Source organism: Apis cerana, linkage group LG5 (genome assembly GCF_029169275.1).
Source record: "Apis cerana isolate GH-2021 linkage group LG5, AcerK_1.0, whole genome shotgun sequence".
Classification (NCBI taxonomy): Eukaryota; Metazoa; Arthropoda; class Insecta; order Hymenoptera; family Apidae; genus Apis; species Apis cerana.
In genome coordinates, this window is record NC_083856.1 from 2,290,526 (window position 1) to 2,307,892 (window position 17,367).

Consider the following 17,367-nt stretch of genomic DNA (forward strand, 5'->3'; position numbering starts at 1 on the left):
ATATATTCGAATTTTTATTATAAATTTATATCTCATATTATTTTAAAATATTTAATCAATATATAATATTTTTATATATAATAATATTTTTTTTATTCGAATAATTGCTCATCAATTACATTAAAATAATTTATAACATGTTATAATAATTTATAATAATTTATAACAAAAAATTTATAATATTTAAGTAAAAAATTATTCTTTTAAGGTCTATATAACTTATGTTTATATGCATAATATAAATATTTATAATATCATTTAGAAACAAGATATTGTAAGAATTAATTTTTTTATTTACATTTCTGAAAAAAAATATGATTCATGGATGTTTCTTATTATTAAATTTATTAAATCTTATTATTAAATTTTATATATTAAGCTTACATATATTATAAAGAAATTATTATAAAGAAATTTCTAAAATTATTTTTAATTAAGATTATATTTTTGTTTAAGTTAAGAAATATTAAATATAGAAATGTTAAGAAACAATAATAATTTAAATATATATATATATAATGCATTTAAATTTTTTTGTTATATATATATCTTTCTAGAGATATTAGAATAATTTCGAATGTATTGAAACATTCGTGATTGAATAATTAATAATTATTAAAGTAAATAATCTTTTTGAATAGAACAATAAATTAAAGAAATATATAAAATGAAAATAATAAAGAGCAAATAAATTTTAAATATTTGATGTCTTTTATCTAATATTTAAAAATCATAAAATGTAATTATTTTATATCCAATTAAATTATTATTAATATCAATTAATAATAATTAATTTATATTTAATTATTATTATTATTAAATTTATATTTAAATGTGAGAACTTAAATTTATATTTAAATATGAGAACTTCATCTTAGTGATTTTTCTTCTTATAGCAAATATAAATATATAAATTAATAAACGATTATAATTGATGATAATGATAAATTATAAATTATAATTATAATTATAATTTAATTAATATAATTTATGGAATTTCTTCGTTCAGTTATTATATATATATATATATATATTTCAAATTTGCCATATCTGAATTTAAATTAAACATAGTCACAAAAATATAATGTATAATATAAGTAAATTTAAATTTAAATATAATAATCTTATTTGCTTTATAAAAATTCATTTTATTATAAAAAATTTTGTTATAATTTGAAGATATGACAATAATATAAATAAAATTAATAGTAAATTAATATAAATAAAATTAATAAACTGAAAAATTAATAATCTATAATATTTCGAGTATAGCTATATTTGATAATTCACTAATTAATAGTTAATTACTAAATTATCATGTAATTTAGCAAAAATATTTTAATAGCTGAACTTATAACTTAATTTAAATTTTTTCAATTTTTACAATAATTTTACAATAAATTGTTAAAAATTACATTACATAGAAATTGGAAAGGTAAGGAATTAAATTCATACTTAGTTTCAATACTTTATTCATATAATTTCGTAGTTACGGCATTATTTCTATATATTTACATGTCTCCAATTTTCCACGAGAATTCGTAATGCGTGTATATACGCGCGCTAGTATATTACTCGAGTGTCGTGTACATGTATCTGTATATGTGTTATGTGTATTTATATTTGTTTCCTTGTATTAATAAGTTGTAAAACATATTATTAATAGTATTTCTTTTTTTTTGCTTACATTTTGTTTTTGTCCTTTTCATCCATGATTTGTAAAACATAAAATGCTACGGCGAAAGAAAAAAAACTGCGAATTGATTACGTGATTATCGTGTTGTATTGTGATGTCGAAGATCTGCGCGTTTATAAATTGGGAGAATTCTAACGAAACGGCACAGGAGGCTTCGTATTGACATGTAAAAAATCTAAATGCATTTACGCTACAGCTCATATTTTATATATTTTGCTTGTATCCACATTAAATTCCCGAAAACGAAAGAGTCAGCTCAATTGTGTTTAAAAACACGTCAAGCTGTAATTGACTCGATCGCTTTTTCGTCGCAGAATACACGTGTAAACGCATGCGCATACGATGCATATATATACATACATGTGTATATATATATATATATATATATATATATATATATACACACACATACATACATACATACATATATATATATACTCTTTCCTGTCCAAATGGACCGATTTCTGATGTAAATTATATACGCACTCAAATCCTACTACATACACACATATAATAGTATACGTGTAAAAATTTGGAGTTTCAGCTTAATAAAAAACAAAAATATTCTGTAATCGCTATTGATTTTTTGTGTTTTGCGAATTTACCATTTTATCACTTTAATATCATCTGTTTATTTTATTATTAATTTCCTGTTTCACACTGTTTGCATCTTTTCGATCATGTTTACAGCATTATTTTCACTATCTATAAATTGAACCAGTTTAGTGCGTCCGAATATTTAACTGTACAATTGTAAAATATAATTCCATCTAGCTATAGCAATTCTAGATACACTTGTGTGTGAGCTTATTATTTTTTTTTCTTTTCTCTTTTTGCTTGCATACTATCCAACAATTTTCGGTTCGCGATATACATACGTCACGCTATTATTTTTTTTGCGTGCGGACATGTGTGATTTTTTCATTTTTTTTTCATGCACATACACAAACACATACATACACGCACATATTCTTTGCACATAATATTCGTTTCATTTTTCCCTTTCGCTCTTTCATTTTTTTCTTTTATCTTACATTCTTTGTTTCTTTGTTTCTTTATTTTTTCTTTCTTCTCATATATTTTCTTTGTTACCATACATGGTAATAATTAAGTGTAAATATGACGTCACATTTATCGTCATATTTGCGACACACTTAAATTCAAGATTTTAGTGTTTTAAGTAAGTTAGAGTAACATTTTGCTCGATAAGATATCTTATTAGAAGTTAATTAGTTTATTAGAAGTTAATTAGTATAAATATTAATCGTCAGTACACTGAAGGATATGCAGATAGAGAGTTTGGAGGGCAGTGATAACAATATGTTCGCGTTTTACAATACTTGGTGAACACATATTCTTGATTAATGATATGGTTTGTCATTTTCTGGCACGCGATATGCCAGAGCGAGATAATAAATCGGCTTCACATTTTTTCTTTCAGAAAAAAACAATAAAATTCACTAAGGTACTTTCATATTAACGAAAAATTTATATATCAATGAAAAATTTATGATCGCAAAAACTGATGAGGTGAATTAATCTGATAAATCATTCGATTTACATTTAAAAGATATTTATGAATTTCTGGTCATGTGAAGATAAATGACTTATTGTTAGAAAAAATTATTTTTGTACTTAATATTGTTTTGAATTTTTTTTATATATATATATGTTATAAAACGCGTATTTAATCGCACTTATATGATATAGGATGGGTCATTTTATATGGAATATAATACAATTCGTGAGATATAGATGTCTAATTGAAATAATTTCATATATGTGTATTGTTATATGTTTTTAAATGAGATTTTTAAATGGAGAAATAATATGATTGAAGATTTAATATTATATTTTAATAAAGTTAAAATTCTTTTATTTTTCATAAATTAGTGAAATAAATTATTCTCAATAAATAATTTAAAAAATTCATATATTTTCAATTATCAATTACGCATCAATCAATTCAATATGAAAAGATAGCAAATAATTTTGAACAAAATTTCATAATCTAATGCAAAAAAATTAATATTAATTCTTAACAATAGAAAATATTTTATTTAAATAAACATTATTATATTACCATTTGTTTCCCGTTAATACGAAAGTGCCAAGACATTTCGTTAATTATGACAAACAAATTATTTTATTATATAATTATATTTTATATATTATTTTATATATTGCGTTTTCTATAATTTTTATCAATCATTCGTTTCAGTTTGCAAAAATTTTCATGACTGAGAATAACATCATAACAATTATGATATTTTATGTTGAAAATTTATTATTTGTAAATGTGTCAACGATGCAACGGCGATATCGTTAAGACTGCCCACTCAACTTTAGCCACGTAAATATACAAAATCCGCATCGACTTATCGTTTTCTATAACCTACGAATGATTTCGAGGATGAAGATCGATAAAGTCGAGAGAATAGAGATTATTGTGCCATTTTAAGCGTCGTGTATAATTGTAATCATTTTTTTATTCAATCGAATCAATTGAACGAAGTATCGCAAGAATAATGAAAAATTAATGATGAAAAAATTAAAAAAAAAAGAAGCGAAGAATTAGACTTGTGATTTTCATTTTTTCAATAATTAATAAAAATCGTGCTATATTTAGATTTTAAGTTTATCAAGCTCTTGTATAATTAAGATATGAAACGGTATTACTCGAAAATTGTACATGTTTGTTCGTCTTTTTTTTTTATTTGCATTTTTCATTTTTTTTTCTTTTTTTCAATTTTTAAAGAATCTAATGCAAATGTTGATTGTGTTTCTAGAAATATTCTTTTGCAAACAATTATTTCATTCTTAAATTTTTTCTCCATTCATCAATTGATAATGATTTCCGTATATTCGATATACAGAAAATGTGACTGCACTATCTTTACATTAGATGACAATTCGAAACGCGTTAGATACTTACAAACACATTTCTGATTTATATTTGCATAAGTATTTGTCGATGTTGTATGAATCTTTCCTTTTCAAGAGAAAACAGAAAATCAGCATTGTAACGATAAACTATTGAAAGTGATATTTTTCTTTGTGATATTCTGGATTCGCCGTTTCATCGATTTTCTTTTTTTGTATCGAGCGGACAATCTATTAAAAAGTTTTTGATATGCGTTAGTTCGTAAATTGATTTGATTTAATTTAGTTTCGGAATTTCTTCTAATTAAAAATGAATTGTGCTTCCCTGAGAGCTTATATTCTGATATTATCAAAAGCGATGCTTCATGCTAATAATATTTTTATTTATTTTTATTTTGTTTAAAAAATTTGATTTTTTAACTAATTATAACTTTCATAGTTTCATTTTACAATTTCGTATAGAAGCATTCGAAAAATCTTTAAAGCGTGTATTAAAAAAGAGAATTCATTAAATTTCCTAATAAAGAAATTGAAACGATAGACATGGTATCAATCAGAATCGACGATTAATCAAATAAAAATTAAATATTTAGAAAAAATAATGTAACGATATTACAAAAATGACGACCTGTCTGATATTCAGCCGTAAAAACCAATAAAAGCATATTTACCATTGATAATTAGAGAAGTACTCGAGCTGTAAATTTTGTAAAGTCATAGGGACATGAGTCAAAGCGCGTTAAACGCGAATCGTAACGATAACGAGACTAATGAGTTCATTCGTTAGCAAATACATTTCGAGTTGGACTTCATTGATAATTAACAAGAATAAGTAAATTTGATACAAGAAGTTTCTCTAGAAGTTGTTTAGAGAATGGCACAAAGTCGAGTCGCGAACAAAAAACAAATTTTTCGGCGTTCCTCGAATCTTTAATCTCCATGGAATCCTTTTAAAATCCCAAACATTTAATTAACAATATTAAAATTATACTTATATTTTTTGAAAATCATAAAAGAATAGATAACGAAGAATATGAGAAATTTTATATTTTTTCTTCCTTTCATTTTATTCTTTCGACATTTTTTTTAATTTTCATCTTTTATTTTATTTTATTTTATCGGACTTTAGGATTTCATGATGTTCAAGGTACGTCGTTTTTAGAAAAAATGGCGAGTTATTAGCTCGTACTGAGCAGTTTACAAAGCTATACCTTATAAACCATTCAACAATCGGACGTTTTGCATCTCGTTTTTAGTCAAGGATTAAGGAGATCCCTTTTATTACCGTACCTAAACATTACTTTTTCACATTCTCTCTCTCCCTTTCGTTCATCCGCGAGTGTATATCACACCGTCTTTTCGACAACAAAATTGATCGATTTAGAAGTGCACGTCAACAGTTTGAAAATCAATCAATCAAGTTTGATAATCATTATTGCTTTTTTGCAAAATCGACCAATTTTATGGTTTTTGTGTTTTCTAGATAATAATTTTTTGAAAAACGACAAATTCTTGACGAATTGGAATAATTTGGAATAATTTAGTAGACAATAACAAGATTAATCGAATTATATAAAAAATTTTAGCAATCTATTTAAGTTATATTAATAAGGACTTAATAAATATATAATTTTTGCGAAGATTTTTACGTCAATTTTTAAATCAACTGAGTAGTTTACAATCTAGACTGGTGTTATTTTTAATTAATAATTCATTTAAAAATTAAATAACTATGAAATATTATTTTTAATAATATTAGAATTATTTCTTTAAGATAATATGTATTAAAACATCAAAAATTTAGATATCTATTTACACGTTTCAAATTTATTATCCATAATAAAAGTATCTATATTTATATTTCTAATCTTAACTTGCAAATTTAACTAGCAAACACCAGTCTTAACCAGATATCTATTGAAAAATAAGATTGAGCAATATGATACGAAAATATAGAATATTTTGCCCACTATTATACTTTCGCCGCATTTAAGGAAAACTATGTTGTTGAGTGAAAGATTATTCGTGCGTTCATCATAAGACTTCGACGATAGAAAACTGGAAGAGAAGCCTCTGGAAAGTGTTTATAGAGGCGAAAGAGCTCAATAGTAACAAGTTTGAATATCCACAACAATTTGTGTGATGTACCAGTACAAATAACCCTTTGCGGCCCGTTTTCTAAAAATCCATAGTGGAATTTATATTTCTATAGAAAACTTTATTTAAATTGACGAAATTCGGTATACAGGTGTATACATCGAAATATCTAGTAGAGTAGAAAAGATTAAAGAAATTACAAAAAAGAAAAAAAAAGAAAGATGTAAAATATAAAAAGTACTTATAATTGACGAGAAAAATATATCATACAAACGTTGAAAGAAAGAGAGTATTAAGAAGTAACACATGATGATAGTTCAACCAAATCAATATTGGACATCAAAGGGTTAAACACTGGTTAAACTCGATTTATATTCTTTGGCAATGCATTCACACCCTGTGTATACGTATAAGCATCGATCTGCGCGTAGCTATGTGTCATTTACTACTACGACAGTGTTCTCCGAGCATTTTTGCGCGCGATCATAAAGTTTACATCCTCGCAATGATGCATTTAATTATGGTTAATACATCGACGTTACTTCGAACCGCTTCATCATATTCAAACAAAACAACGCGGACTATCTCTCCCCCTTTCATATCGTTCCCATGCATACATACATGCACTCTTTCTTCCACTGTTGTATTAATAAAATCTATAATTTAATAAACAATTTACACGCATAACATAATCGATAAATATCGTATATATATATATATATATATATATTTTTTTTTTTCTTCTATACAACAATAAGTTCATTAATCGCTAGATAGGATCGTTTGTATTGATACTTTCGTTCTTACGCGTTAGTTCCAACACTTTCTCATGTACATACGTATCATGGACTATGGCAAACGTTTAAACAAAAGCAAAATTGTTTTTCTTCTATTTTTTTCCATCCTCGAAATACTTCACAGACATAATATCTATCTCCGAATTATTTTTTTTCTCCGAGATTTTCTTGAAAATGGAGAAAAAAAGGAGGATCACGCACATGTAAATAGTATGTAATAATTTTTCCATATATAATGAATATAATACACAACTAACAATACGTAGCAACAAGGAAGAAGTTTGATTTTACGTTGAGTTTGAGTCTATAACGAGAATTCACAATCTCTTTCTATTTTTTTTTTCTTTCTTGTTTGTGTGATTGCAATCGTATTTCAAGGATTCAATCCTATAAATTTCGTTGCCTGTGCTTGATGTCATTCAGCAATGGAAAATACTGGGAAAGTATTGGAATCAAAGCCGAGCATCGCTCTAACGAAGAGTAATAACGCCGTGCTCTACGTCCGCCATCGCTCTTTTCGATCGACACAATTATCATGCCTCTATCTCTTCCTTTCTTCTTTCTTTCTGATCAGCATTTCTTCTTCTTCTGAATTTCCGATCGGCGCGATTGACCTTGGTTTTTTTTGATGCGCGGTGACATCTGCGACACCAACTGACGTTCCTAACCTCAAACAATGTCTGTCGTACAAGATGCGGTCTTGTATTTTGAATGCATGAAATTTCAAATAGCATAATCATCGAACAGGTTCGATCACCATCGATACACGTAACATTATAGATATGCTTATGGTTAATTCACCTAACGTTGACCCGCTTTGAGGAGATCTGATCTTTTGAATACGATCGATGATCGTCGAACCTCGTTTAAATCGCATTTAACGATTTAACTAAATCACGACGTTTAAATTAGTTCGTGACTTATTAAATTGAAATCGAACACTATTTTCTTCTCATTTTCATTCGTTCGCCCACAACGAACACACTATTTTATGCTGATCAATGTGTTCAAAATTATATTTAATAGTTCTCCTAGCACCAATGAAGGACCTAAGAAGAGGCTTACACGTTCCTCGTCAAGTTCTCAGAGTTCCCTATTATTCATCTTGCCACGAGATGAAGAAGCACGTGTGCAATTCAAGCGGACGCATGAATCTTGAAGACGAGCCATCTCTACACATACCACTCTTTGATATCTATCAGTTCTCGTTTCTTGTTAGTTTTGCTGCCATTGGCGCCATTTTTCAAGGGACCATTGAACGGTTGACCGGAGCCAGCGGCGCCCAGCAGTGCCGCATTTGGATCCTGGCAGAAGGTTTTCGTCTCGTCAACCTTGTAACTGGTCTCTGGACGATTTTTGAACTTGAGGATGATCAGTATGATCAGAACAATGGCGATCAACGCCGCGGCTATGATGCCGATTATTAAGGCAGCGTTCTCCGCCGCCTCGGACGTTATCCTCTTGTTATTGTTGTTCTTTGGCGGCGTTGGCATCGGCGGGAACATCGGGGGTGGTTGTCGTGGAGGTGGGTCCGTCATCTCTGTGGTAGGCGTTTGGGGCATCACAGTGGTCGATCTTTGCGTCACAACGCTACTGCAATGTTTAAAACGGAATCGGTAAGAACATTTGTAAATTGTACGTTCGAAAAGAAATTTTTAGACGAAGAAAGTACAATGAAATTGAAATATTTAGATTTATAGTTAAGTATGTATTTTACCGAGAATATGGAATGTTTGATTGAAGTGAAAGATTATAATGTTATTACGATATTTTGAGATATAGAATATCAATGGATATTAATTTATGTTATCGTATTACTTAAATGGAACACGATTCAAAATATCGATTGTGAATATTTGTTTTCGAATATGTAGTTCCGGATTTATGACGAGATATATTTGCAAATAATCTGTTAATGTTTATTCAGATTAATATCAGCTATCTATAAAGATAACGATCTATAGTTGGAAAGCTGTAATAAAATGACGTAGTAAAATGGATGTGAGTGTATTTTTAAGAAAATTCATAATAAAATCATTAGGTACATCAATCAAGTAATTAGCTATTAATTTTAAATATTTGATCCAATGAATTATTTCAAATTTGATTAATTTTTAAATTTAATTTTTTGATTATTTAATGATATTCATTTGTTTTATTTTGGATCTTACAATTTTATTTTTAAATTTATGAAAAATTTAATTATATCATGATTATTATTATTTATATTGAAAAATTTAATATTTTCTTTAAATATTATTTTAAAAAACGTTTTTTTTGATTTTGAAATATGCTTTCGATATAGTTGTTATTTCATTTAATTATGATAATTTAATTACGATAATACTAACAATACTAATTTGTCGAATATTAGTAATGTCCTAATGAACTATCGAAATTATCTTTCTGCATGGTTACTTCACATTAAATTGTCCTAAAATCAAATGCTTTGATGTCAAAGTAGTTGATTACAGTGAATTATTAGATCATTAGATCACATTATGCATCATTTAATATTAGTTTAATATCACAAAACTCTGTAGGTAATCTTATTAAAAAACGTATTAAAAAAATAATCCTTAAATTTGTTCAAAGATTCTTAAAATGATTATAATCTCTACTAACATTTTGTAAAACAATAGCAATTATTATATTGAGTAAGAACATCCTTATAAAATTTTTTTAAAACAAATTAAATATAAAGAAAAAAATAATGCGAGATTTTTAATATTTATAATTCTTGTAGTTTTTTCTTTATTTTATCAATTCATTATATTTTTTGAAATTTATTTCTATCTCTTTTAATGTTAATTAAATTTTCATTTGTTTAATCTATTTTAATCGATACAAAAATTATTATAACAAAATTCTGTATTTTCGTGTTATTTCTAAATAATATTTATATATGAGATTTTAATTTAAATTAATGTATTCGTTGTTTAAATTTTCTTCATTAAAAAAAATAAATAAAAGAAAAATGAGTTTTTAAAATTTTATATATACTATATATACGAATTGTTTCGTAATTAAATAATAAAATCTTTTTAATTTCTAATTTTAAATATTTGCATATTAAAAACAATTTGCAATAAAAATAGTTTTATCAAATTAATAATAAATCAATGACTAAAAATTCTGTTCAGTTAATAATCATTCAATCATAAATTTGAATTAAAAAGTTTATCAAAATTTAATATTGAAATTAAATAAATTAAAGAAAAGTAACTTATAAATGTAGTCATCAATTGTAGAAATCGTTATTTGAATTCTAGCACTTTCTATGCTAGAAGAATCTTAGAAAAACTTATTTTATTTAGAAATTAAATAACGAAGATAAAGATTTTCTTAAATAACAAACAAATTTTATCTTAAATTAAACTATTATCATAGAATGAAATAATAAATATAAAATCAAAAATTTATATCAACTTACTCTTTTATAACATTCAATTATTCATAAAATTATATTATAATATCCAATGTAGCCAGATACTTTTGTAATCAATTATAGATTAAGATCCACTCCACTTAAAGATACTAAATCAACAGCACATCGGAAAAGAACAAGGCATCAAGAAAGAAGAAAAATATTTTCCACGAGCACTATATAAAAGAGAGGGAAAAAAAAAAAAAAAAAAGAACAGAAAAAAAACTCTCTCTACAAAAGATACAATTAACAATGGTAAAGTAGAGATACCGGATCCAACGTGTCACCGGAAATACACACAGCGTGCACGTTCTATTTCTCGTCACTCTATCGTTTTCAACGTCGCCGCGGGATGCGGGAAACTGGCAACTCACCTGGCGTGGCTGGTTTCGAGGTCTGTGGTTGACACATTGTACTGGACGGAGACGGTGACGATGTCCCGGGTCGATGTCGTCGGCGAGGCTGGAGACGTTTGCGTGCTGATGTGGCTGGTCGTGTACTCGCGTTCCGTCGTGTACACCTCCGAGCTCGAGTCTGCTTTGGAAAATGGAAACGAGAAGAGAAACGTCAGCCGGTTGCTGCAATTACGCGTATCCGATTGGCCCGAACAGGGGTATGGGATAGTAACGTGCTACCGACAATATTTACGCGTGCGTAGGCCGGCGATATTCACGCGTGCGTGGCCAGCAGCCACGTTGCGAGCACCCCAAAGGAGGGATTCGTGTTTCGCGGCTTCCAGGGACAATCGTTCAATCATCCACACGCGTAACGAGTGTGAGCACGCGTGTTGAACGATGGCTCCTCCCCCGCTGTTAATTTCCTTTTTCAATTTCGCAACGGTGCAGAAGTGCAGAAATAAAATATAAGGGTTTAGAAAGGATTAGAAAGAAGTCTGATAAATATGGATGGTTATTTGTAGATTGAAGAGACAATGCTTGATTATAGATATCATATCTCGCCAAGAATGTATTTGATTGGAGATACAGAAATGGGATATGGAAAGGGATTTATAGAAAGAGATATAGAAGGAAAATAGATTAATTATAGGTGCCATATTATTAAATATATGTGACTTTAGAGAAGATAAAATATATAGAAATTTATAAAGAAATTTTTTAGGAAAATACTTGAAGTGAAGTTTAAATATCTGTGTTGTTTATGTAATTTATGTAATAGTATAAGATTAGAATTAATTAAAGATATCATTTTGCCAATATAAATAAAAGTTTAAAATGATAAATTCTAAATACGTTATTTGTTTTATTGAAGATTAATAATAATGCATTTAATTTTAAAAGAGATATACAGAAAAAAGAAAAAAAATTTTAGATGTGTATGAGACTTAATTACAGGTATCATGTTGCTAAGAACATATATTTGATTTGGAAGGAAAATGAATAGGGGTTTAAAGTAAATTTTAGATTATCATATTGAAACTTAACGAGATGATCATTAATTATAGGTTTCATGTTACGAAGAATATATTCAACTTTAGGGGAAGTATAAAAGGGTTCGTTGTATGACGATGTTGCACGAAAGTTCAGAGAAAAGCTTTTAAAAAATTTTATGTAGTTTAAGATTATGATATATGGTAGTTAATTACACATTTCACGTTAAAATTATAATTATATGATCGTTAATTACAATATCATGTTAAAAAGGAATCGATTTTAGGAAAAGTGTATATACACATTCTATATGTTTGTAAATAAAGGCCATATTATTTAATTTTGAAGAAATGCATTAGAGATACTGTTAGAAAATTTAGAAAATTCGTATTTCAAAATACGTATTCAATTTTAGAGCAAGTTAAACAGAGAAGCAGGCTTATATTCGTTCGCAAGTTTATAAGGGGTTGAAGTAGATTTGATAGTGGTTGATAATGAAGTAGCGAGATTAAGCTGAGTCGAGAAATTACCAAGTTGTGTTAATTTTGAGTAATACTGGAGAACTTGTGAGAACTGTTGTCAGTGGAAAGTTAGATACGAAGTTTACGAGAATGCTTGTAAGATTTATGAAAATAAAAAAGGCAGGATACGTTCTTATGATATTTAATTCTTAAATATTTCTCGATCAAAAATATTTCTCTAAATTAATTCATTGATTATTTTCAAATATTTGTTTCATCCCCTAAATTAAATCTGTTTTACCGTCAAAGCGAATTGCAGAATTATTACAATTGAAATTTCTATAGTATCAATGATCTCCAAGGAACTATCTTGACTAATCGTGAGTTAGTGCACACACGAAGCGTAGCATGCCAGATAGAAAGCTCGTTTTACGACTTTCGCCATCGATTCGCGGTTGAACTAGTTACAATATGTCTACCAGGTAAGTTCGTTAACCGCTTAGAATTCGTCGTTCGATCGAAGCGTCTGCTGTCCTCAAAAATAATCTCTGAGAAAAAAACAATGAAACGACACTGTTAAAATTCACATCCATCTTTTGAATAGAAATTTATTAATCAAAATTCAATTCAATTTAATTATCGATTATCCAAATCAAATTATTCTATTATTTTCCAATAAATTATATAACTATAGTTACTTCAAAATTTCTCGAATATGAATTCGTCAAAAAATGGACGATCCTTCGTATCCTATCAGAAGAAGAATTTCAAATTGTTTAAAGTCAATCTGTTTAATGAAGATCAAAGAACAGTAATAAAAAGGAAGGATGATCGTACCAGTCGGAAATTCTTACGATTTATTCGACGTGAAATTGCTTTAACCGCGATAAACGAGCGACAAGCGAACGATGAAGAGGAGAGGCTATTCCACGATGAAGAGCGGCGCACTGAAAAGATGTCGCATCAACGTCGCGTCGAACAGGGTAGTGCTATTTTCGTGACGGTCAACTTAACCGATAGCAGTGGGGATTGGCGGAGTTTTCAATGCATCAAGTTGAGGGATATGCAAATGAAGAGGACACCAACGGGCTAAGTATTTCCATACGTTTTCCATATGTTTTTTAGATTATTCGCTGCGTTCACTGACATAGAAGATCGGGCAACCCCTTTCTTCAATTACGAATCCTATAATGGAGGAGAGATGGTCCTAGAGCAAATCAATTTCGCTTGTAATAAATATTAATGTGGTGCTTTCTATTCCACGAATTTCACTTCGAAAGTTGCTTCGTATTTTTGAGGGTGTTTTTCATTATTGTGAAGCATATGAAAATTTGGATGGAAATATTTTTAATGCATGTTTTAGATCATTTTTATTCAATTGCGATCTTTGCGTTGTTAGATAATTGAAGAATTAAGGAAAAAATATAAATGATATATAATATATTGTTAATACGATGATTTTGTCAAAATATTTTTTAAACATTAAGACGAGATTTGGATATAAAAATTCATTCAGTTAAATTCTCTCTTTGAATTTTTGTAAGATTTATATTTTAGGATTTCGATTATATATGTACAAAAAGTTAATGTTAATTAAAAAAAATTGAGCGATAAAAAATTTAAATCAAATATTTTTTAGAAAATAAAAATAACTTCAATAATTACAAAATTTGTAATATATCAAGTTATCACAATAGAAGAATTTTATATTTTATTTTATATTTTATTGTAGATTAAAATAAAAATTTTATCAAGATTTTTAGGGAAGAGTTCAAATAGATTAGTCACAATTTCACTCTTATCTGTAATATTCTAGCTTTGGAAAAGGAGCGAAAAAAGAATAGAAGATAAGAAGGATCGATATAACGATTACAAGAAAAAGAGAGAGAGTACTTTGACCCAACGACAAAATCGTGACTAGAAAATATTCCTGAAACTATGTAGATATACGAATTCCTCGTAGATATATTCGCTACGAATTCCTTTCAACAACTAAGCAAGCAGACACTCTTTCAATAATATTTCCACAGGCCCCGTTCGAATGGAATGCTAAAACCATTCCACCTCAGAACCTCCACTTCAAAGAGGCCATCGAACAAATTTCCGATGCATACTCGGTCAATAAAAATCTATCGAAAACCGCACAGACAAATGTCTTGGAAATACTTCGTCTGCATGTGGTAGTACATAGAAAGTGAACGAAAGGAAACCATGCGTGGAAGATCAATACTGATAGTGTGATAGTGTGTTTCGTTCGGGAGTTTAAATCAAGTGTTCTGAAAACAAGAGTCGATGGAAAAGAAGAAATAAAATAAAAAAAGAGAGAGAGAGAGAGAAGAGAAAAAGAAAGAGATCAATAACGAGAGAATTAAAAGAAAAATAAGATAAAACGGACCAGTGGTCGATGTGACAAATATCTCCTCGGTGGTGACCGGTTCTCCGGAACCTTCCTCACAATCTTCCTCGTCGTCGCAGGAAGGACGCTCCTGAATATTCTCTTTATGGTGCTTCGGCCTAAATGTCGTCGGCGACCTCGTTGGCGCGACGTACACCGGTGTTATTATGTCGTCTGCGAACAGAGAAGGGGTTTCATCATTGAAATTGCGTAGGATGGAATGCGACTCTCCTGCATAATTCCTATATGATTGCGTGGTTTGCGTCATCGGCATAACGGAAAACGAAAATGTGGTTAAAAGGGGAGAAGTGGGTGCGGGATGGGCGATAATGGAGATAGAATGCGCGTTTGATTGCAACATTTTGTTCCCGATATCAGGCTCGTTTCAGCTTTCAATTCGGTTTCCATAGGAAACTTGACTGGTTTTCGATTTTCAACCGATCATTTGGGATATAACGGATGTATACATATACGTATAATGATCGCATGATGGAGGACGCGCATTGATGCATTTCGTATTGAAATATTGATATTATTAACTCCATAATAGGGATCATATATTATAGTTGTATTAACATGAATGAGAAGAAGATTTTTTTCAAATTAATGAGAATGAACTGGATTCAATGTTTCGTATGAACAGTGAAATTGGCACAGATCGTAATTGACGTAATTCGTGCTATTGTTAGAATAAAAAATAGATGGAGTATAGATATAGCGAGATAATAGGTAGATTTCGTGATTGATAATACATAGATTTCGAAAAAAAAAGTTAATATTGGGCTATAAATAAGTAAAAAAAGGAATTATTTTAACATTTTACATATTTTTTTAATTATTTCAGTATTTTTAGAAAATATAATTTGAATATTTAAGGAATTAAAAATTTTGAAAAGTTATGATAGTTTCATTCGGATATATTTGTTATAAAGAATATTGAAATTATTATATTATCTTTTTAAAACATAGAACAGAAAATTGTAAAGATATTTGTCTCATTTGGTATTAATTTTAGATAAAGTGTAAAGGAAAGTTTTATAATTACAACCTTAACCTTTAAACTTTATTGTATTAACCATTAATTACATGATTTTTTTTTTGATTTCTATATCCTAAAAAAGAGAAATTTTATAAAGCAAGATAAAAGTAAGTATTTTAAATTAAAGAATGTTTTTTGAAAACATAAAAAAAAATGTTTATGAAAAATTATTTTCATTGAAAATTATATTTTAATAAATTATATAATTTTCACGATATTTCTTCTTGTTTTCAAAAATATAGTGTTACACTGTATTAAATTTATCATTATTACATTTAATAATGTCATATAGCATTTTACAGTATTGTTTAATAAATTTTTACAACCATATAATCATATAAATTATGTGAATCTTTTTCAAAGTATAGTTTAAATTTCTTTTTTAAGATAAGAAAATTACAAAAGTTCTTCATAAAAATGACACAGACTGATATACACTGACTCACACTGACACATTAAAGTGAGAATATAAAGTTGTACATGTAAAATTAACACAAAACAACAATTAATAAAATTTATACAAGGCAAAAACTAATAAACTTTATACAATTAATATGAATTTAATATAAATAAGATAACGAATAAAAAAACGAATATATTATTATTATTTTATTAGCATATACATTTCTTGAAATTCTCCACTATGATTTTTTTATCGTTTAAAATGTCACGCGTCTAAAATTACTCGGCGCCAGCTGTTTGCTGCATTTATAATCACTGGTCGTGCATCATCTTATCCTCTTAAAGGGATCGTATTAATTTAGTTTTTAGTCAGTCGGAGAAGATTCCCGAGCCGGGTGGCAGAGAAACTGAGGAGGTCGACAGGAAGGAGAAAGGTGGGGTGCCAGTCAAGGATTCTAAATATGCAAATGAATCGAAGATACAATCGGGCAAGCATGAAGACGAAAAGGTAGCATGCCATGCGATATGCGAACCCGATCGTGCGTGCACATATCCTCCTCTTAACTCTCGCCATTTCCGTCTAGAAATGTTATTTTTGTTTTATCGATTATTAAAATATAAATATAAATGGTGGATTTTGTTTACATTATGTTTTACTTGATTAGACAATTTTATAATGTTATTTGTTATAGAAGCTAAAAATGTAAAATTATTTTCAATAAGGATATAAATAAAAATGATTTTAAGAAGAAAAATAGATTAAATTATTTTTAGGTTTTATA

General features: G+C 28.0%; 1 protein-coding gene and 1 long non-coding RNA gene across 15 annotated transcripts in view; one reads left to right on the forward strand and one right to left on the reverse strand.

Annotated features, from left to right (window-relative positions):
- Positions 1-1,455: 1,455 nt before the first annotated feature.
- Positions 1,456-17,367, reverse strand: part of LOC108001332 (neurexin 1) — a 394,345-nt gene continuing 378,433 nt past the window's right edge. For 11 of the 14 annotated variants that reach the window (XM_062075807.1, XM_062075808.1, XM_062075805.1 and 8 more), the window contains 3 exons: positions 15,145-15,318; positions 11,275-11,437; positions 1,456-9,066 (listed from right to left, as the gene is read on the reverse strand). In XM_062075807.1, the coding sequence (XP_061931791.1) occupies positions 8,646-9,066; positions 11,275-11,437; positions 15,145-15,318 (758 nt within the window). In that variant the 3' untranslated portion in view covers positions 1,456-8,645. The remainder of the gene's footprint in view (positions 9,067-11,274; positions 11,438-15,144; positions 15,319-17,367) is intronic. The other 3 variants (XM_062075806.1, XM_062075800.1, XM_062075803.1) reach the window with 1 other exon arrangement.
- LOC133666177 (uncharacterized) lies at positions 8,963-12,140 on the forward strand. The gene is made up of 2 exons (XR_009829927.1): positions 8,963-9,089; positions 10,985-12,140. It is a non-coding gene; the product is annotated as an uncharacterized LOC133666177 (long non-coding RNA).